Raw genomic sequence first — 22,423 nt, 5'->3', positions numbered from 1 at the left:
GCCCACCCCTGTCCTAGAGAGTTCCACGCTATGGAGACTATATGATTAGATGACCCTTGTGATCTCTTCTAACCGTATGATTCTATACCAGCGGGATAGCTTTGTACTGTAGATGCAGCCTATACCATGGAATGTTTCTTTCTGTAAGTGTAGAAACACCACCTCCCTGATTGAAATTATCTATGTCAGTGGGAGCTGTCTTCCATCAATAGACCTGTGTCTACATTGGGGATTTGTTGGCCTAGCGATGTCAGTCAGGGCTGTGGTTTTTTCAGACCCTTAATCAATGTAGCTGTGATTTTTTCACACCTTTGACCTGTATAACTTTTTCAGTGACCATGCGTAAGTAACATAATTAACAGATCATATGTGCTGTACTAATTTCTCTGCCCTTGGTATTAGCCCTTGTTAATCCATCTGATCTGATATTTTAGGAGTTAGAAATGGTTGCTAAAAAGAGGACTTTACATGAAAATGGGAAACTGTTCTTGTGCTATATGGGAATAATCTTTTGGGTAAGATATAGCTGCATGATAGTGCAGTTAGATTGGCAACTAATAAACTTAACCATTTCTTCAACTGAAAAAAAGGATTTGAAGAAGTGGAGTAAAATGCTTTGTGGCTGTGTGGAACAACTTAGTACATCTAAGTAAACATTTATTGTAAGAAACCTTGACTTGAAAAACACTGAAAATAGTCATGAAATTTTGAAGCCAGAGCTGTATTACAACTGACTTGGAACTAAAGCAGTAATTCTCTCTTGTTCTCAAAATCAAATATTGTTAATTGGAGGAAGCAAACACAATCGTCCTTCAGGCACTGTGACTGATTTTGTTTAACCTATTGGTTATTATCCTGGTTATTGGCTTTATTACTGATACTGTTTATTGGCCTCTTCACTTCTGATTTCTTTGCTACCACACGCAAACCATGCAACATACATTCTTCAGAATAAAAGGGGTTAAAATGATTTTCATAGGATGTTTGCTTTCACACAGCTGTTCCAGGCATTGTGTGCTGCTTGGGGTCCAAATATGTATGTGGATTGTGAACTATGCTGTGCTTGCTTGACTGTTGCAGGAGATGGAGCCTTATTTGCCTCTAACTAGCCAGGCTGTACGGTTCTGCATCTCAGGAACTACAGTGTTGTTCTGGGTGAGCATCTTTTTGAATCACCACTTTAACATGTATTACAATAGCTGATCTTCACTATCATGTTAACTTGTATTACAGTGGTTGTTTTAGATCTCCCAATTAATACTATCCTGCATGTTTCCTGCTGTCATGCAAAGTACGCTTTAATTTATATGGAGAAGATAAAGATCTTGAAGATCTATCAGTAACTAATGATTTGGTGAGTTTTGCTAGGTTAGAGCCAACTTTCACCTGGGCTCACTCCTCAGTGTAACCCAATTATCTTTGAAAAAATCTATTCTAATACAGAAAACTGCATGATTATCATGCTTAAAAATAAAAGAGGAATTTTTTTTGGCTAAGATCAAATGTAGTGTCAGTTTGATAGCTATATAAACAGATAGTGAGTTTGCAGGGAGATGGACTACCTATTACTATTATAATTATTATACATTATTTGTATTACCATACACATAGGAGTCCTAGTCATGGAGCAGAACCTTATTGTGCTAGATGCTGTACAGACCCAGAACAAATAATTTAACAGGTGTTCTCCATCTCTAAGTCTACAGTCCAATGTCTTCCCACATGTGTATTTTGAATAGAATTATTAAATTTCAAACTTCTATTCTGATGAAATACCCTGTTATGTTAGTTACATAATCCACCAAAAGTATTTTCTCTGTGTACTTTGCATTTCAGTGCTCCTGAACTCATAGCCAAAAGAACTAAAGAAAAAAAAATCTAAAGCATGACCCTATGAATTTCCATTCTTAAAGTGCGTGTGTGCAACTGTGTTGTAGTGTAAATATACTCTACATCTCTCTCCTTTCCTTAGATCTCTCTGATCATAGCTAGTATGATAGCTGTGATAGTGTACCGTCTTGCAGTCTATGCTGCCTTTGCCAGCATCATGGAGAATACACAAACTCTACAACCCATCAGTGGACTACTAACCCCACAGCTGGCAACTTCAGTTACCGCATCATGCCTGAACTTTGTCATGATCATGATACTGAATTTCTTATATGAGAAAATAGCTGTCTGGATCACTGATATGGGTAAGCAACTTGCAAGAGAACAAAATTGCCAGGGAGACATTCCGCTCTATAATGGAGTCACTAAAAGTAGAATCTATGTGTTGGGGCCTGATACTGCTTTCCTTGCTCATGCACAGTTTCCATTGTGCCCAAGCCCTATAGGTTTGTGGTGAGTCTTTGTCTTGTAACTATGGCTATGCTGGACAAAGTTGAACAATTTCACTCAGTCTACTTGTATCTGAGTAGCTATTGTCATAAGTGGCTCTGTCTTGTTATGTGTGTATCTGTTTTTATAATGTCTGCATGTGCTGGAATTATCCTGACACCAAGGCAATCGTGTTCTGAAGTCTAATTAAAAATTATAATTCTGTATAATATTAAACTCTTCAAAGCAAGATCAAACCATCTTGATTTAGCAGAATTTCCTTTAGAAGTCCTGAATATGAACTACCTGTGATTCTAAAAATGGAGGACTGTTTTCTATGTCAAATAGGACAATTATACCAGTTAAATAAGCGTGCTCCTTAATTTTATTGGGTACAATTGTCTCACCCAGATTTGTACACCTGGATCTCCCTTATGGAAAAGGACTAGGGTGAGGAAAGCTTCCACAGTCCTGGAGCCTGTAGATCCAGCATTCATACAGGGAAGAGAGTGGAAACTAGACAGACTGATGGCAGGAACAGGTGGATTTAGGACTGTATCATCTTTTTCCTCATGACTGTGACCAGGTGGGGGTCCCTGATAGTGCATCTCCAATAGAGCCACGCTGCCCAGGAACTGGAGGATGTTGCTGGAGGCCCATTGCCGACATGGGAGTGTGTATGGTTATTTGCATGATGAGGTGCTTGTAGAAATTTCCTCTCCCAGGGCCCTCTCTGTGTGTTTTTCTTGGGAGGGAATGATCTGGTTTCTTATTATTTTTCAGTCCCTCGAAGTTGCTTTGCATTACACAGAGAATGAGTATGTTGCCAAATGTTCAGTTTTAACAAACAAACTAACTAAAAAAGTACTGTCCACTAACATGTTAGTTTGTGAAACTAATGCTAAAGTATTCAGATAGTCTTAATCCTGGCATCATACTTCTAGATGTAAGGATAGGGAGGGGTCTGTCTTGGAGTATGTCAGTAACACTCTGTGGATTGGACTGTGCACTGTGAGAGTTCACTCTCTTTGCTCCTGCCTGTCTTTATGTAGTCGGAGCTTACCTACTCCCTATTTGTAACGAAATCACAGTGGGAGTTTTGCCATTGGCTTCAGTGTGAGCGGAAGAGGCCCAAGAAAACCACATCTAGAACTGTAGTTCTGTATTGCTTACTTCTCTGGGATAAATTTGGTTGTCTGGCTCTTAACTTTTATTCCCCTTTCTGTCCAATAATGGGATAATAGGCACAAATAAACTACTAAGATAATCATTTGCATAGAAGAGAAAATGATTCCTATTTAAATTTGTTTTTTCATCTTCAGATTGAATCCTGCTAAATCCCACTAATACATGCATGAAAGCTCAAACAATCATTTTTTTTTATGTCTGCACATTAATGTGAAGGACTAATTCCTTGTCTGTGAAATACCATTGACCTCTGTAAATTAGCTCACACTGTTTTGTGGTGATCAGCTAAAATCAGAAAAGATCATCCACTTCTTCGCTTTTGTGTGACTACTGCCCTCTAATGTTGAGAAGAGAATCTGCACTCTGCTGAGACTTGAAGCTTTAGTGGAAGAAAGGAGTATGAAACATTGACTATATCTCTCAAGAATGTGTTTTGCCACCTTCATTCCTGAATTATATGTAACAATTAGGCCAGATTTTGCTCTGAGATGCACAGGTTTAATTACCAGTGGAGTCAAAGTTTGAGAGTAAAATTTGAACCCAAATGCAAAATGTGTCACTTCAGTAATTCTAAGACAAGAGTTCCCAAATATTTCCCTATTGTGACTCCCCTGTTTTTGACTGTCCAATTACTTGAAAGCCCTTTATGGACTCCAGAAATTATTTGTCAGGCCAAACTCAGTAACATTCGTGAAGGGAAGAATAAAGTAGCCCTTTCCCGACTCCAGCTTCGTCCAGTGTGTCTACCGCGAGATTCGGCCCACTGCTGGCCAGCCTGAGTTCTTGTGGTTTATTTTTCTGTCTCCTCCTGCTCAGAATGGCTATTTATCGAATGATATTTTACAGTTTATTTTATCAGCGGTGGGATTAGTGCTTTCCACTATTGAGAGAAGCAAACATGATGGAAAACGTGATTATGAGTGGAGCAGAGTCCTTAGTAGCACCCTTGTGGTGTTCACACCAGCATGTTACCTCTTTGCTTCAACTATCTTCCTGACAAATAGGAATCCTTCTTTTGCTCTCACCCACTTTTGGCCTTTCTTTGAAAGGTGCTGAGTACCTACAGCTCCCACTTAAAGTTATGAGAGCAAAGTACTTTTGAAGATCCGGCCCTATAAAACTGCAGCAAATGATTCTCTTTCAGGACACAAGAGATCTTCTCCATCTATGCTAGGTTTCTATTTTACTGCCAAAATGGAAACTTTCTCACCCCACGAAAGGTTTGGGTGAGAAAGGTTGGGCACAACCAACAGTTTGGGAAATGCTGCTCTGAGGAATTAAGTGATGAAAGATTCCAAGGTGGAGCTGGTGACATAGCTGGTATGTGAAAAGGGGGAAATCTGATCTGATTAGCATTTCTAGAATGAGTCCCATGTCTCTCCCTGCTCAGAGCTGTGCTGTGCATAGAGGACATACTGTCTGACAATAGGAATGCTGGCTCCTGACCGTAATGTTGGGGTGTTAGAGTACTGAGGGTGACAAACATTTATGAATCTGCATGTTTGAAATGGGCTAACGGGAATCTAAAACTGTTTTATTTTGGTTTCACAGAGATCCCAAGAACTCACCTGGAGTATGAGAACAGACTCACTATGAAGATGTTCCTGTTCCAGTTTGTCAACTACTACTCATCCTGCTTCTATGTGGCTTTCTTCAAAGGGAAATTTGTGGGATACCCTGGCAAATATACATATATGTTTAGTCGCTGGAGAAACGAAGAGGTATGCATTCCTCTGGACTTTAGGAGGAGTATATGTAATAAATACAGTTGACCAGAGCCTCACCACTGCCTCCATCCCCTTGATACCAGAAGTTTTCTAAATGTAGGAAGGTGCTTGGAATGAATGCTCTGTTGCTGCTCTAAACTGGCACAGGGACCGAACCAGCCCTTGACTGTTCCCAGGATCAGAAAGAGAAAAAGATAATAGAAAGCTACCTAGGGCCCCCACCCCTCCTCTTTGGGGACACCAAGTGGAGGTCCGGTATATCTGAGAATCTAGAGCTAGATCCTTAAAGGGAACTTAGGGTCAACATTGCAACACTTTACATTTAGGCACCCTGCCACCCAGTAGAATCCACAGCCCTACATTAGCTGCCGAGGCTCCCTATACAGTGGAAGGGTCGAGTTAAGTAGTTAAGAATGAGATTCAGAGAAGCCAGCAAGCTGAGAGGGGAGATGCCTAAACTATACTATAGGAAATGCAGAGGAGAGGGATGTGGCCTAAGCTCTGCTCCTCAAAGGGAGTTAGGTGCTGGAGGAAGATGCTTGTCTCTACTCGGGATTCACAGCTGTGAACCCTGTCCTGGAGTTAGGCTCCTAAGCCAGCTCAGCTCTTTCTTGCCAAAAAATTATGGTGATTGTGGCAGCTCCCTTATGCCCAGCCATCTTATACCCAGTGATTAGAGCACCTGACCCACTGGAACAGAGAGTGAGAATAACTCTATAGAGTAGCAATTAGTGTATTCTCCTAGAGGACCTGGGCTCCATTCCCTACCCCAATGACTATTTAAGTGTTTTACACAATGTGAAATAGTTTCAGCAGGAGAGATTGAGAGAACCCTCGCCCAGAATAACCCATAGATCATTGGGCAAGTCACTCACCTGGAAGATGGGAGACCTGGGTTCAAATCCCTGCTGTGAATCAGGCAGAATGTGGATTTGAACCCAGGTCTCTCATAACCAAGGTGAGTTCTCTAGTCACTGGACTGTTAGTAAGTGGTGACTCTGGCATCATGACCACCTCCAAGGCTGTTGTCACAGTTTGGGGCAACTGCACCTGTACTTCACTTCAGTGGTTCAGCCAGGGAACCCATTCTTGGTCTTTCAGCTTCGCAGCCATTGCCTTTCTTGGAGAGAGATGTGTATCTCTCTCCCTCCTCACCAGGTATTTCCAGGGTGAACAGTTTCCTGCTTTCACTGTGTTATTCCCAGTGAAAGACAGGCTGCCTAAGCAGATTTCTTTTTCGTTCTCTTCTCAGAGACGGTACGCAGTGTAATTGCCACAGTTGTAAGTTACCAAAAAGTTCTTTCTAAGCAAGCACGTATTCTTCAGGTAAAAGCACTATAGAGAAAACATATTAAAGACAATAAAACCTACACACATGCTAATAGCTTACCAGAGATCACCCCAAGTACAACCTGGGCTCTGGCAGGAGCAGTCCTTCAACCTGGGGTTTTCCTGTGGTTTCAAGTTCACCATACCCTTTGCTATGAACAAGAACCCTCAAGAGTAAGAGTCTCTCATTTACCCATCATGGCTCTTTGAAGAGATCATGACTATGTAATTAGCCAAGGAGTCTCTGCGCAAAGTGCAGTTTCCAAAGGATGGATTTGAGGTGGGTCATTTGCATTCCCCTCACCCCTAAGTATTTCTTAGGAAATCCACTTCACACTTACAGTCCCCAAAAGACCTTTGAAGTTCCTGATACCTTCCAGAGGTTTAATTAATCCTGCCTTCCTCCTAAAGAAGTTCTGTACAATAATACACAGTTTGCATTTTCAATATAAGGGACCCAAAAGGTATTAAATCTGTAAGGTTTGCTCAAGTTATGGCAGGATATTGTCGTATTGTCACAGCTGTATTTTGTGCAGGGCTGGATCTGGTAGGCATGGCCTAAGGCGACCTCTAAGCCTGCCTACCAGATCAGACCCTGCAGGTAAGATAGTTGGGGGAAAATGTGTAGTTTCAGGGTTCTGCCAGAGTTTTAGACATGAGCTTGGCTCTGAACAGCTTGGCAAAGTCATGATTTGAACAGTATTGCACATGCCCAAAGAAGTTTGTTCACCTCTGGGACTTTACAGGTGAAAATTTAGGTACCTAGGGGGTTTAGATATCTACAGGATTAGGTGGCTGCTGAGTGAGGATTTGGAGGATCTAGATTTTGGATTTATGTGCCTAAAGCAGCAGTTAGGTACCTAAATCCCTTTCTGGGTCTGGATGTATTTAGCACGTCTTAGGATTTGGCCCTTGCTATTTGCCAAGAAGATTAGTCTTTAAAGTGTCTGCTCTTTATGATGCCACCATGAGAATTTACTGTCCCTAAACAGCATGAGGACCTTGGGCTTCCTTTCCCCATGAACAAGATTATTTTTTATAAATCATTGATGGGCACCTTACTTATCTCAGTGATGTACTGGTTCTGTTTAGTGGGGCCTCGGGCTCTGTGAGCACTGTATGCGGGTGAAGACGGTGCTCTGGGCAGATTAAAGCCATTGTAAATGAAAGGGCTCACTGACATTAAGGTATCTCCACCAGCGTTTTGAGGTTAGCATCAAAGAAGACTGGCCTTCTGCTGAATGCAAAACACTTCTAAAAGTTCTGGCTTTGGATATTCATGCGTGACTCCCAGTGAAGCCATGTGTAAACCTCTGAAGGCAATATTGGGTGTTAAATGTTGCCTGGAGGGCAAGAAGGACGAAAATAGCTTAAGGTAAACAAAGGGCAGCTATCTTAGCAAAGTTAGGGACTGAAGTCTTCTAGATGTTTTCAGGGCTAGTAAATTCTCTTGGTGGACCTGATAAGGAGCAGAAATTTTAAAAAACTGCAAACAGCGAGGGCCAAATCCTGAGAAGTGCTAAATACATCCAGCTCTCTATGAAGAGAATAGGAGATGCAGTAGTTCAATAGTTGGGATTTGGCCTCTGGTATTTCGAGGTAAATGGTGCCATGTTGGCATCTCACTGGACTCAATGGGAAAGGCAGGAACTGTTACTGGAGGAAGTTGGAAGACTGCTTATGCCCCATTCACATGCACCCATATAGGGTATGTCTGCACTCAGCTGGGAGCGTAGACTAGGTCTGTTCCAGCTAGCACACTCAAAATAATAGAGTGGACATTGCTGTATGGGCAGTGCCTCAGGCTAGCTACCCAATCTAAGGCCCCACTGGGTTCAGTCTCAGGGGGCCAGCCCAAGCCAGTGTCCATGCCTCTACATTCACACTGCTATTTTTAGTGTGCTAGCTTGAGGAGAGCTAGCGTGAGTCCGTCTCCCTGAGCTGTGAGGCACACGCCCAACTGCAGTGTAGATGTACCCATAGAGGCCAGTCTAAGCCCTGTTGAGTAACTCTGTCTTTCAAATGGTCTGTATATTTCAATTTTGAAATATTTAACCTAGCACATTTCCTTTTTGGATAAAAATACAACACAGTTTAGCCTTTTGTAACAGTCTCCCCGAAGGTGAATTTTCAGCTGGGAGCTGAAGTGCAAATTACTTCTTTCCCTGAGCACTTTAAGAACTCTTTCTTACAATACATTGTATTTTATTAAGATGATGGCCAATTTAGTAACTTTCATTATTGCTTTCTCCACAACTTTTTTTTTTTTTTGGTCAGTGTGATCCTGCAGGCTGCCTGATTGAATTGACGACACAGCTCACCATAGTTATGGCCGGCAAGCAAATTTGGGGAAATATACAAGAGGCCATTGTACCGTAAGTGATGCCTTACATTGAGCCACTGAGTTTGTAGATGGCTGAAATTAAGGGTGATGAGTAGCATCATTTCACTGGCCAAACTGAGAGAAATGCTGTAGGTAAATGAACTGCAAAAGTGCTGAAAAGTAAATCAAATTTTTAGAGTTCTTTTTGGCTTCTTTTCTGTAGAAGATGTTTGTAAAGACTGTACAGTATGGGAGTGAGGAGTTGGTTTCCTTTGGGGGAAAGAGGTGCTTATGAATCAATTTATAGTGCATAATATATTCTCTAATCATGACTCTGTCTTCCCCCCTCCCTTATTGTTCCCATTTCCCCTCCCCACACAGCTGGATTTGGAATTGGTGGGGACGCAGGAAAGCCAGATGTAATCCAGAGAATTTATATAGTCGCTGGGAGCAGGATCATGATCTGCAGAGCTTTGGAGCCTTGGGGCTATTCTATGAATATCTAGAAATGGGTGAGCTGAAAACACAACTTTGAAATGAAGATAAGAAGCTTTGTTATTAGGTTATAAGAACAGAGCTTTCCAGTTAAAAGTTGGCATGTTCTCTGATAAGTATTGTAAACAGCATAAAATTCACTGATAGACGGAGTTAAATAGGTCAGCCCAATAAATGAAGCTGCCTTTATATTATTATAATGCATTGAGCAAAGTTCTTGTTCATAGTATTATATATCCAAGAACTATTTCTCTCTCATGTTGGATGGTGGATCTGTTATCCACACTGCAGCTCTCTAGTGCATATTCTGCCATTCTTCCTAGGCATAACTTCCACTGATGTCAGTGGAAACTCTGACCATGGGATGAGTGGCAAGTATGCTGTAAGGATCTGCACTGCAGATATGAGACCCACAATGTGGATCAGAGAATCCACTGTGTTTTGGGTCTGCACTGATTTGTGCTCTGATACTACCCAACTGACCAGCAGAGGGAGCATGAGCTAACCAACTGGCACTATTTCTAAAATGATGCCGACATGACAGATGAAACAGTTTGCAAACAGCTAACTAAAAAACCAGAAATTAAGCCCATGAACAATCCAGAAACACTGAAATTAAAAACAGTGTTTGTCAAATAGAAAAGGCAAAATTTGTTGAAGTTTGCCTGGTGGCGTCCCTCTTAATGCTACTCCTAAGCTGTGCGTATAAATCTGTAAATCTTGTTTGGAACAATCTAGCCGCATTCGTGTCATGTAGCCATTTCACCTTGGCCTGTGATCTTGTCAAATCTCACATGCCAACCATGGTCCGGCCTGGTCACTACTTGGATGGGAGACCCGCAAGATTAAAAAATAGCTGCTGTCGGTATTGAAGATGCAGTAGATGTCTTTCCTTCTGCTGAATCATAATTAAACCATTCCCTCAGCATGATTCAGTGACCACTTGGTTGTTGGGGATTATGTTTTTTGGCTGTGATGGAAAATTGAAGTCCTGACCACAGGTGGTCATGAGATCTCTAATAGCAGTTTTGGAACAGTATTTAACGCCAATGTCTTGGTGAAATGTTATGTTATTTTACATTCTCCTGGAGCTTTAAGTAGATATAATATTCCTTTTCACTTTCTGTGCCTAAACTATTGTGGGGTAGTGTTGGCACAACTGAAAAGGCTGCTACATACCACACCAGAGGAGGTTTGATTTTGGTGATAGCTAAAGTGATTATTGACAGTTCATTACGTATGTGTTTAGTGCCACTGGTAAATCTTAATATGAACTAAAAAAATACAAACTATATACATAAATAAACCCATGAACAATAGGGTCACAAGGGGAGAAGCTCAGAATATTTGTTTCTTGTTTGGGAATGAATTAAAAATAATTAAAAACTAAAAGAGGTTGGTCTATAAAATAATTGTATAAATTGGAGGGCTTGAGAGCCAGCATGTAAAGCCTTGCATCAGTCAAAGGCTGGTCAGTCAGACTTTACTGCTTTGTGTATTCAATCTCTTCTCCAAACTGCCGAGTCTTTCAGTTATAACACACACACACGCTTTTCTTTCTTGAAAGTACTTGGATACTATACTTTTATTAGCACATTGTTGCAATTTAGAAAATTGGTGATATGAATACATTCCACTAGAGTTGTTTTTCACTTGGTAAGGTTATCTTGAATGCTCTGGAATTTCAATAGCATGAATTGTGAACTTAAAGATAATTTCCCTAGAGTTCAAAACAACTGTTGTTCATTTCCCTTCCTCCCATACAGTCATTCAGTTTGGATTTATTACTCTGTTTGTGGCCTCTTTTCCACTGGCTCCCCTTCTTGCGCTGATGAATAATATCTTGGAGATTCGAGTAGATTCCTGGAAGCTTACCACTCAGTTCAGGAGGCCTGTTGCTGCCAAAGCCCACAGTATAGGAGTTTGGCAAGAAATTCTAAATGGAATGGCCATCTTGTCTGTTGTCACTAACGTAAGTAAACTAACTGTGCTAAGTCCATTTTCTTATAATTCTTTATATTTCCAGGATTTGTAGGTTTTATAATCAGCTTCTACTGTTTTTCATTCTGTATAGAACCAATTCATTATGTGTATAACACCGCCATTTGAGTTGCAGTGCTACTGCAACTGTGCAGTGCAGTGATCATAGAATCTCAAGGTTGGAAGGGACCTCAGGAGGTCATCTCGTCCAACCCCCTGCGCAAAGCAGGACCCATCCCAGCTAAATCATCCCAGCCAGGGCTTTGTCAGGCCAGGCCTTAAAAACCTCTAAAGATGGAGATTTTACCATCTCCCTAGGTAACCCATTCCAGTGCTTCACCACCCTCCTAGTGAAATAGTGTTTCTCAATATCCAACCTAAACCTCCCCCCCTGCAACTTGAGACCATTGCTGCTTGTTCTGTCATCTGCCACCATCTGAAAACAGCCTAGCTCCATCCTCTTTGGAACCTCCCTTCAGGTAGTTGAAGGCTGCTATCAAATCCCCCCCTCACTCTTCTGCAGACTAAACAATCCCAGTTCCCTCAGCCTCTCCTCATAAGTCATGTGCACCAGTCCCCTAATCATTTTCATTTCCCTTCACTGGACTCTCTCCAATTTGTCCACATCCTTTCTTTAGTGGGGGTGGAGGGGCAAAACTGGATGTAATACTCCAGATGTGGCCTCACCAGTGCTGAATAGAGGGGAATAATCACTTCCCTCAATCTGCTGGCAACACTCCTACTAATGCAGCCCAATATGCCGTTTGCCTTCTCGGCAACAAGGGCACACTGTTGACTCATATCCAGCTTCTCCTCCACTGTAATCCCCAGGTCCTTTTCTGCAGAACTGCTGCTTAGCCAGTCAGTCCCCAGCCTGCAGCCAAGCATGGGGTTCTTCCGTCCTAAGTGCAGGATTCTGCACTTGTCCTTGTTGAACCTCATCAGGTTTCTTTTGGCCCAATCCTCCAATTTGTCTAAGTCACTCTAGACACTATCCCTAGCCTCCATCATATCTACCTCTCCCCCCAAATTAGTATCATCTGCAAACTTGCTGAGGGTGCAATTCATCCCATCATCCAGATCATTAATGAAGATGTTGAACAAAACCGGCCCAAGGACCGACCCTTGGGGCACTCCACTTGATACCGGCTGCCAGCTAGACATTGAGCCATTGATCATTACCCATTGAGCCTGACTATCTAGCCAGTTTTCTATCCACCTTATAGTCCATTCATCCAATCCGTACGTCTTTAATTGCTGGCGAGAATACTGTGGGAGACTGTATCAAAAGCTTTGCTAAAGTCAAGGAATAACACGTCCACTGCTTTCCGCTCATCCACAGAGCCAGTTATCTCATCATTGAACGCAATCAGGTTGGTCAGGCATTACTGCCCTGGTGAATCCATGTTGATTGTTTCTGATCACCTTCCTCTCCTCCAAGTGTTTCAAAACGGATTCCTTGAGGATCTGCTCCATGATTTTTCCAGGGACTGAGGTGAGGCTGACAAGTCTGTAGTTCCCCGGATTCTCCTTCTTCCCTTTTTTAAAGATGGGCACTACATTAGCCTTTTTCCAGTCGTCCGGAACTTCCCCCGATTGCCATGAGATTTCAAAGATAATGGCCAATGGCTCTGCAATCACATCAGTCAGCACTCTCAGTTACCTTCCATATGGCCCCATTGAGTTGTGCTCGTCCAGCTTTTCTAAATAGTCTTTAACATGTTCTTTCACCACTGAAGGCTGGTCACCTCCTCCCCATACCACGCTGCTCAGTGCAGCAGTCTGGGAGCTGACCATGTCTGTGAAGACCGAGGCAAAAAAAGCATTGAGTACTTCAGTTTTTTCCACATCATCTGTCACTAGGTTGCTCCCCCTTCAGTGTGGGTCCCGCGCTTTCCATGACGACCTCCTTGTTGCTAACATACCTGCAGAAACCCTTCTTGTTACCCTTCACATCCCTTGCTAACTGCAACTCCAGTTGTGCTTTGGCCTTCCTGATTACACCCCTGCATGCTCGAGCAATATTCTTATACTTCTCCCTAGTCATCTGTCCAAGTTTCCACTTCTTGTAAGCTTCCTTTTTGTGTTTAAGCTCACCGAAGATTTCTCTGTTAAGCCAAGCTGGTTGCCTGCCATATTTGCTATTCCTTCTTCACATCAAAGGATGGTTTGTTCCTGCACCCTCAATAAGGCTTCTTTAAAATACAGTCAGCTCTCCTGGACTTCTTTCCCCCTTATATTAGCCCCCCAGGGGATCCTGCCCATCAGTTCCCTGAGGGAGTCAAAGTCTGCTTTTCTGAAGTCCAGGGTCCGTATTCTGCTGCTGTCCTTTCTTCCTTTTGATGACATGCAGCTCTCCATTTCCATTTAACTGGAACCAGGTGGTTTGTTCACTTGACTTTCCTAGTGTCTGGCCAGATTGAGGCATGCATGGGAGTTAGTTTACTGAAGCTCAGTTCAGATATGTCATTGGCAGTACCAATTGGCGAAGGGAAACCACAGGAGATGCTCAAGATAATTTCATTCCTTCCATTGAATGATTAATAAGATTCACAATCTATGGGTTCAGTTAGATCCTCAGCTGCTTCTGGATGTCCAGAGAGCAGCAGTGGCGAAAGATACTTTTTATAAACTGAAGACCAATAAAGTGCTGCATCTAGTGTTCCAGCTTCACATGGGACTGTCAAACAGAATCAGATATTTCATTTCAAAGGAAAATATTAAGCGAGACACTAAGTTACTTATGCAGCATGATCTCAAGTTCTGTTTCTTTTTTCAGGCCTTTATTGTAGCCTTCACATCTGATATGATCCCTCGTTTAGTTTACTACTATGCCTATTTTACAAATGAAGGTTCGCCCATGTCTGGATATATTAACAACAGTCTATCCGTGTTCCAAGTCTCAGATTTTCTAGAGGGAAAGGAGCCTAAAAATAATTCAGAGAACTTTCTCACATGCAGGTTTGTGGTGATTTTAAAAAAAAATTGTCTCTATGTTTTACGTGCAGTTTTCCAAGTAGATAGTTGAGACTTAAATTAATTAGAAAATAGATAGGCCTAATTCTTCAATGTCAGAACTAGTGTAGAATCTAGCTTCCTTTAGAAAATGATTTAGATAATCCCACTAACCACCAAAAATCACTTTTTTTTTTTCATTTGAGTCAAAGGGAGTCCAAGTTGGTGTAACTAACAAATGCAAAGGCATGAAAAAGGACGTAACACAGAAAGCAACCAACAGGAGAGACTAAGAATGTATGATTTAAAGCCAGCCCACTTTGGTAATTGCTGGAAATAGGTCTGAAGGTATCAAACTGAATCTAGGGAACCCAGATACTCACCACTCATTATCACCTCTGAATTTGGCTCAGTTTCTAAAACTGATTTTGGTGTATATAAGGGGTGATCAAACTGTGGCTTGCAAACCACATGCGGCTCTTTTACTGTTAAAGTGAAGCTCACAGCGCTCCTCTCACTCTCCCCCATTCTCTACCTACCAGACTGGTCGTGGGGGGAGCTCAGGACCTCTGCCTTGCTGCGGGGTGTGGGGTAGGGACTTCTGCCCAGCAGAGAGGTGGGCCTCTGCGCACTTGCCGGGGCTTGGGGTTCAGCAGGAGTAGGGCTGAAGCCCCAGCCCCCCGGCAGGCAGGTCCCAGCTCTCAAACTAATGAAGATTATCGTATGCGGTTTGGAGGGCCAGTAAGTTTGGCCACCTCTGGTCTATGTATTGGTCACAAGCAGTTTGATGCAAGTATTCAAAATCCAAGCTCAGCAAGTGAGTTTTGATTGAATACACAGTGCATATGGTGTGGTTCTGTTGCCTGATTGGATACAAGTAAACCTCCTAGAATCAGGTTTAGAATGGAAGCCAGGGTTTTTTTTTGCTGGATTTCACCAGTTGTGAAGGGAAGCGTTCAGTTTCACGGGTAAAGAAACCAGACATTCTTCAGAGCTTTTCTCTGGGTGTTGAGACCACATTCTGTCACGTGTGATGATGTTCCGGTGTCGTTACTTTTGTCTCAGGATGGCCCAGTCTAATTGTGTTGATTTTGTCTTTGAAGTAAGATGAGATTTCTTTGCAATGGACAGGGCTTGTGTGTATAGACAGTTAGCCAGTTCACTGCACCGAAAGATTCTTCTGCATATGACTTGGCTATTGCAATTCTCTGTGAGAAGCTTCTTGAAGCTTCTTTTGTATCTGTACATATGTTTGTAGGTGGCCTGGAGCTGTTCTCTGACTTTTGCTGTGCAGCTTTTGCATACCCAGACCTCTAGCCTTTTTGACTTCTTGCTTAATTTTGTGCAATTCATGAAAGAACCTGGGCGACCTGTGTACGTGGTGTGGAGGTTGGGGTCACTTTGTGGCTAGCTCTTTGATGGTTTAGGTCAGCAGTTGATTATAGAGTTCTTCTCTAACCATAGAGTTTGAGACTGAAGGATCCTGCCTCAGTTTGCATGGGCTTTGGACCAATTATTCATTATTACAATATGCAAGAAGTTCCGTGCACAGTTCCTGCTATGGAAAATGGGTGTTGGGTTTACGCAGCCATAGTGAAAAAATACCCAAAAAATAAGGCCCTGGCATACCACAAGTTTCTCAAGAGCAGTGTTGTGCTTCACACTATCATGATGGAGCCCTGCATTTTCAAAATGACTCTAATGTTGTCTTCTTCTGCCTGGCTTTGCCAAGGTATTTGACATTTTATACAGAAGCGTCAATATCTGCATAAACATATTGGAACATATTCTTAGCTGGTGTACATTAGCATAGACGTATTTTACCAATGGCAGAGGAATTTATGTCCATAAGGTTTCAGTGTATTGGTGAAAAAGCGTGAATTTGTCCATAGTGAGGGAATTGTGGATTGGAGAAGGAACTTCAGAGACATCCATAACAAAAGGGAAACATATGATTGGATACAAAACAAATCCACTTCAGATAGATCATGACTCAGAGTAAAACTCCAGTAGTCTGTCTTTATCCTACCATAGATATTAATGCTGAACACACACATGCCTGCTCACCCATTGAGCCCTTGATTTGTCCAATAAATCTGTCCATTCTGATACCATTCAATCAGCTTCCATTGTGCTATTCAGCAATGTCCATTATTTGGTCACCACCTGAATACAGTAGTAATCCACATATAAATTTCACTTCTCACACATCCTCAGCCATCCTATGTTGTTGTGAATAAGGGTGCCTGAGCAAACTGGCAATAGAAACAAGTTATAAGGGCTAATCTGTTCCTGCCAAAGAGAATAGAACATTTAGAACAAGATCAAATGGTTCCTTAAATGACAGCTGTATTGCATGTAAATGTCACTGAGCTTGTAGTCTGTCTCATATTAAATATGACATTTCACCTTTACATTTATTTATATCTAACAGGTACAGAGACTACCGATATCCACCAGGCCATGAGAAGAAATATTTACACACTATGCAGTTTTGGCACATTCTTGCTGCAAAATTGGCTTTTATCATTATAATGGAGGTATGTGCCAATCAGTCTTCTGAAATCAATACATCATACATTCTGTATATAGTTACTATTTTTTATGAAAGTCAAACAACTGCTGCTAATATCCTGTATTCACTTGCATAAGCAACACAAAGAAAATATCAGCTGTACAAAATAAAGACCAAACTCTTAATTTTCACTCAGTCAAGACTCCCTTTGAAATCAAGAGATTTGGTCCAAAGAAAAGAGCAGAGTTAAATCCTTTTATGCAAATAAGAAAATAACTAAACTACTAGGCCTCCCATATGTATAACTCCCATTGGTTTAGTTGGGAGTGCTGCTTGTGAGAGGACTGCAGTACTGCCTTCTAAAAGGATTTTAAGATGATGAGCAGCAGCTAAAATTGCTCAAGTCAATCATTTTGAGTAGAAAGCCAGCCTTTTGCAGGCTGCCAAAGGAGTAGGGGATTGCTGATGAGCTGTATCCATGGCATGTCCCACTGCGATCCTGTCGGTTCTCACAAGTTGAGCTGGGTCAATATGTGGATGGGATATCTACAAGGAATCACCTAGATGCAGCAGAATGGTGCTGGTGATTCAGAAGGTATCACTCTTCCTCCTGAACCTGTTATGAAGCACTTTGGGATCAAAGTTGGTGTTTAAGTGTAAGGGTGTTTTATAATCTTTTTATTTGTACATAAAATCCAAAAATAGCAGCATGTTTTTGTAACATGATGTGTATCGTTCCAGGACAGTCATATTACAGTATGCTCAGTTTTAAGAGAAAAGAGAAAAAAAAGTTAATAATAATACCTAGCTCTTATGTAGTGCTTTTTTAGCTGGAGATCTAATTATTCCTTTATTCTATAATACATCATCATCACTTTCCCTTGCCTCTTTTTTTTTTTTGGCAGCATATTGTGTTCATTGTCAAATTCTTTGTGGCCTGGATGATTCCAGACGTTCCAGCAGAGGTAAAAGCCAGAATAAAACGTGAAAAGTTCTTAACACAAAAAATCCTGCATGAATATGAACTCAATAAGCTGAAGCGGAAACTGTGTGAATGCAAGACATATGAAAATATGGAAAAGGAAGTAATTGCCACAGAAGGAAAAGTAGAGTTATCCCAGGCAATGTAGCTGGAGGAGCTATCTGGTAGATTTTAGTCTCTGAAACTCTGATCCTTATTTATCTGTGATCCGCTCAGTATGCAATTTGTTGAAAGCCATATGATAGTTTTAACCCTTTGCTTTCAGTCCAAAGATTTTAAACATTTGTTTTTCTAAAAGACACCTGTCATTGAGTATTGTAGGCTTGGTAAATGCTATTTCTCAATTTCCCTGTTTTGTAACTGTTTTGTAGCTACCCTTTGGACTGGACAATGGATAAATCTCATGGGTCTAAAAATCAAAATATTATTTGGAAATCCTATGACACTGGTTCCCAGCGTAGGGGTTGTGATTCTCCTCAAAAGGTTGTGATCAGGTGTATGAGGGTCATGACTACTCTGAGCTTCCCATACTTCTGAATGGGAGAAGGAGGGAAGGTGCCAACTAGCTCCTAGCTAGATGGCAGGGTATATACTGGACAGCTCCTGCTATGGAAAAGACTGAGAGTGAGTGTCTATAACATCACAACTTAATTAGCTAACGTTGGAGGCAGAATGATCTTTTTTTTGTATCCACTGCATATCATATATAATATTTGTTCACAGGCTTGCAACTTTTATGCATTTTTTGAGGAACGTGTGTGTTAAAGATATATTGACTTAAATCTACTTCGGATTTTTTAAGGCACAGAATTGAGAGGCTAGTGAAGAAGAAGAATAGTTTAATTTATTTTCAATTTTTTACTCCTAACAATCCTCATCTGCTAAAGAGTTTCCTCACAATAAAGTTTAAACATTGAAAGTTTGTGGAATAATCTGCTAGTTACAGTACTTTTGCCAGGGTTTGATAGTTTAGTTTAGACTGCATCATTTAAGGAAACTTAGCTGTTTTATTTCTTAACTCTAAAAGACATCATTTGAAAAACTATACTAAGTTAGTAGGGGCCTGTCCTGTCATATGATTTCTGATTGTGCACATGTTATCTCTGAGAATGACAACTAAGAGATAAAATGGTTTGAACTGTCTAGTCAGAAATTCTTCAGGAATTAACCACAGGGCTGTGAATTTTGAACAGACCCCAGTGTGGGGAAGCTGGACTGTAATACAGATTGATCTATATATGTCATTGTGTTTGTACGTGAATGTGATTTTAAAGCGATAAAGTTAAGTAGTCTTAGTATTTTAAAAATGCCAAGCAATGTACATTTATGTAGCCATTGTCCTTACAGTAGGAACCCTTGAACTTTTTTGTTTTTAATCTTGCCAAAAAGAAACCTTTTTTATTTTGCCATGGGGCTGTTCTGCAAAGGTATGACGTGTATTCATTGTCAGCTATTTTGCAAGTTAGCTACAAGCTGTTTATGAGCAGTGCCCTTGCTATATAATTTTAATTACAAATATTTTACTGATTTTACTGTATTTTAAAGACATATCAACCTTACAATGCTTAGTGCCTTGTTTATATGCATTTGACACAAGATATGAAAATGCTAGCTGTATAATTAAATGATATAGCATATCTTAAAAGTGAGCCTGCATCATGAAACTTTGAACCTCCATATGGCAGTGCATAGTGTTGGCTTAGCAATGGCTGCATATGCAAACTTCAGTTTGTCAGTGCTATGCAAAAGAGTGGAAAGCACTGTGAAGTGGACTGTGAGCTGAAGAAGCAATGGACTTGCTGTATTCTCCCAAAATGAAGTATGCTAGATAGTCATATTTGGAATTTTAGTATATCTGCACTTTGAAAGTTATAGTTATATGTACCAGACCAAAACCCCCATCATCTATTTTGCCTTTCAGCTAAAGAACTCGTTGTTTACTAAATCCACAAGTTTTCGGTTCCACTTTTGGTTTTAGCAAAGCAAACTTGTAAATCAGAAAAAGAATATAATAAATATTTGGCTAATTAGCTGATATTTAAAGTTTTAGAGTTTTAAATTTGTGTCTTGGGCAGAACTAACATTACTGGTAGAATTTCTAATGGTAAAATGTTTACCTCTAATGAACATCACATGATTCTCCTACCAGCCAGGAAGCTTAAGCAGATGTACATCTCTTTCCATTGTAAATTCTGCAAGGTGTGCTTTAAGAGCAGAGTGGCAACTGACCAAATTTGGTGACTGAATACTCACTGGGCTTTCTCAGCTAGGCTTCCCAGAATCTTTCTTGACTTGAGAGTCCCCAGAGCTACTTCATTAAATCTGTAACATTGGTGATTAGTATATGTGATGAGCTGAGATTGCTCTGTAACATTCATGTAACTTTAAAAATTCTGATTCATTGTAGAAGTGCATGTACAGTTAAGATAAGTCTGCTGCTTAAGAACGTATGTTATATTATGAAGTGCAATAAGCCAAAGATTCATTACAATCACTGTAATTCTGTATACTCTACCAAACCATAGTAAACGATACAAGCACTTTGCTGCTTTTTACAGATATTTTACAAATACTGTAAATTAAATGGAGAACTTGCATTATTTGTATTATTTTCATGTTTAAATTATTTTTATAATTTTGTTACTGTTAGCAACTGGCAAAGCATGTGTAAAGTAGTAAAGTGAAAAGATACAACATGACAATGTAACCTCTGAACAAGATGCGCAAAAGGTCTGCTTTCAAGTTAAAAACCAGTAAACTCAGTATCAGATGTTGTATTCATGCAGATTTTAGAGAATGTCAATTACTCCAAGTCTTTGTAGTTTAAAAAGAAAGTCTTAGTTTGCCACTCGTGAAAAGTTTCTAGCAGTGTAATTGTGTTGGCAATGGGCAATGCGTCTTAAAAAGCAAGAAGGAGAGAAACAAATAACTTAAAGATAAGGATGCAGCAGTGATGTGCAGAAGCACCAGGTAGTAAAACAACAAAGTTGATTTAACACGTGGCCCCATTTCTTACTTCTAGTTCATTTGCTGAGAGAAGTTACTATGTAATCTTATACTCTAGGAACATTGGGTTGTTTTCTTCACATACTGTAGTATATATTAAAAAGTGAAAAACTCTGGGATCAGCTTTAAACATACACATATTTTACACTTTAAAGCATCACTTTTTGGCGTGCACAAAAAACTATTTAAAAGACAGTAAATTGTCATGAAATTAACAGCGAAATTTACATAAGAAGAGATCGGTCTAAGCTGTCTCAGAATTTAACTATTTACCTTTTCTTTGTTAGTGGCTAAGCACTATTTCAACAAACTTTTATTAGCATAACTAGGGTTATAACCTTTCACAGATTATATTTTTTTTCCTGAAAGGTGTTGCAAAGTGGTAGAAATAAAAGCCATACTGGGAATCTGAAAGTATTAAATATTGTGTGCTGGGTTTTTGTATATTTGAATACACTTGATGTTGAAAATTAATACTGAACGTACAAAATATATACTATGACTGTATACATGTCTCTAAAAGTATCCTTTAACCGCAATGAAACGAGTTTGGTGATGTAGCTACTGTAACTTTTAGGCAACCGTGGATTACTTCAATAGAATTAGTAAATGAGGAAGATTATTGGCTTTTAAGTATAAAGAGTAACCCGATCAGGGAATTTTTTTCCCCAATATATTGGTTATATTTGTGCTATAGAAAGATTTAACATGCTATGATATAAGCAAATGACCATGAAATAAGCATGCAACCACAAAACACTATACTGTTTTTCTAGAAAATTTTATTACTGTGGTTTATCTTTTTTATGTAAATTGTTTAATAATGTTGCCAGTTTCAGACTGCAGGAGAAAGTGGCAGGGAAGGATAGATTTTCTTACTGAGCTGTTTGCCTCTTTTGCTTCCAAGTGATATTGTCATGTAAATGGACTGGTATTTTTGACTGTTAAGTATCGTACTGATGTATAGGATTCACTAATCCTGGGATAATTTTTTAAACATTGCATTAAACTAACCTATGTGTACAATACTGAGATTTAAAATGTGTTGGTGAATAAAGCAATGTTTATTTTTTAACTCTACTGTCATTTTTTTTTAAATATTGCTTGTTTTGTTAAATTCGGCATGTGTCTGGAGTTAAAGGGCTGAGTGTGTTCACAGTGCCTCAAAAAAGGTGATATTTGTATTATAGATGATTAATCTTTGATCATCGATTTCACATGACAGTGTATTTAGATTCAACAAAAATACATACCACTGATTAATTCCTTTTAAATACTAAATGCTATAATAGAGAAAGAGTATAGTGGACCTATATCTTGTTTGAAAGAACTAATACAAAATCACAAGATAGAATGATTTATGTAGCTTCATCGTGATTCACAAGAAACCAATTGTAAGGGCCAATTTTTTCTTGTATTGTATGCACTTCCCCTTGACCGATAGGCACGTGTACATCATATCTGAGAGGAGTATATCCCTGAATAATTTATTTGCTAATTCCGAGAACCATGACGACATGAAAAAGCTCACCACGTCCTCCACATTCCAATAATTTTGCTCCTGGTGCAAACAGGACTGTACACAAACAGGTTGTCATCTCAGA

The 22,423-nt window shown here is 40.2% G+C and overlaps 1 protein-coding gene across 5 annotated transcripts in view; it reads left to right on the top strand.

Annotated features, from left to right (window-relative positions):
• ANO5 (anoctamin 5) overlaps positions 1 to 21,894 on the top strand; it is a 92,344-nt gene extending 70,450 nt beyond the window's left edge. For all 5 annotated transcript variants that reach the window (XM_077818497.1, XM_077818494.1, XM_077818493.1 and 2 more), the window contains 9 exons: positions 1,081 to 1,155; positions 1,973 to 2,195; positions 5,059 to 5,228; positions 8,841 to 8,938; positions 9,268 to 9,398; positions 11,148 to 11,353; positions 14,141 to 14,322; positions 16,751 to 16,856; positions 17,737 to 21,894. In XM_077818497.1, coding sequence (XP_077674623.1) covers positions 1,081 to 1,155; positions 1,973 to 2,195; positions 5,059 to 5,228; positions 8,841 to 8,938; positions 9,268 to 9,398; positions 11,148 to 11,353; positions 14,141 to 14,322; positions 16,751 to 16,856; positions 17,737 to 17,961 — 1,416 coding nt within the window. In that variant the 3' untranslated portion in view covers positions 17,962 to 21,894. The remainder of the gene's footprint in view (positions 1 to 1,080; positions 1,156 to 1,972; positions 2,196 to 5,058; positions 5,229 to 8,840; positions 8,939 to 9,267; positions 9,399 to 11,147; positions 11,354 to 14,140; positions 14,323 to 16,750; positions 16,857 to 17,736) is intronic.
• Positions 21,895 to 22,423: the final 529 nt, after the last annotated feature.

This window comes from Eretmochelys imbricata, chromosome 6 (genome assembly GCF_965152235.1).
Source record: "Eretmochelys imbricata isolate rEreImb1 chromosome 6, rEreImb1.hap1, whole genome shotgun sequence".
Lineage (NCBI taxonomy): Eukaryota > Metazoa > Chordata > Testudines > Cheloniidae > Eretmochelys > Eretmochelys imbricata.
This window is presented reverse-complemented; position numbering and strand designations above follow the sequence as displayed.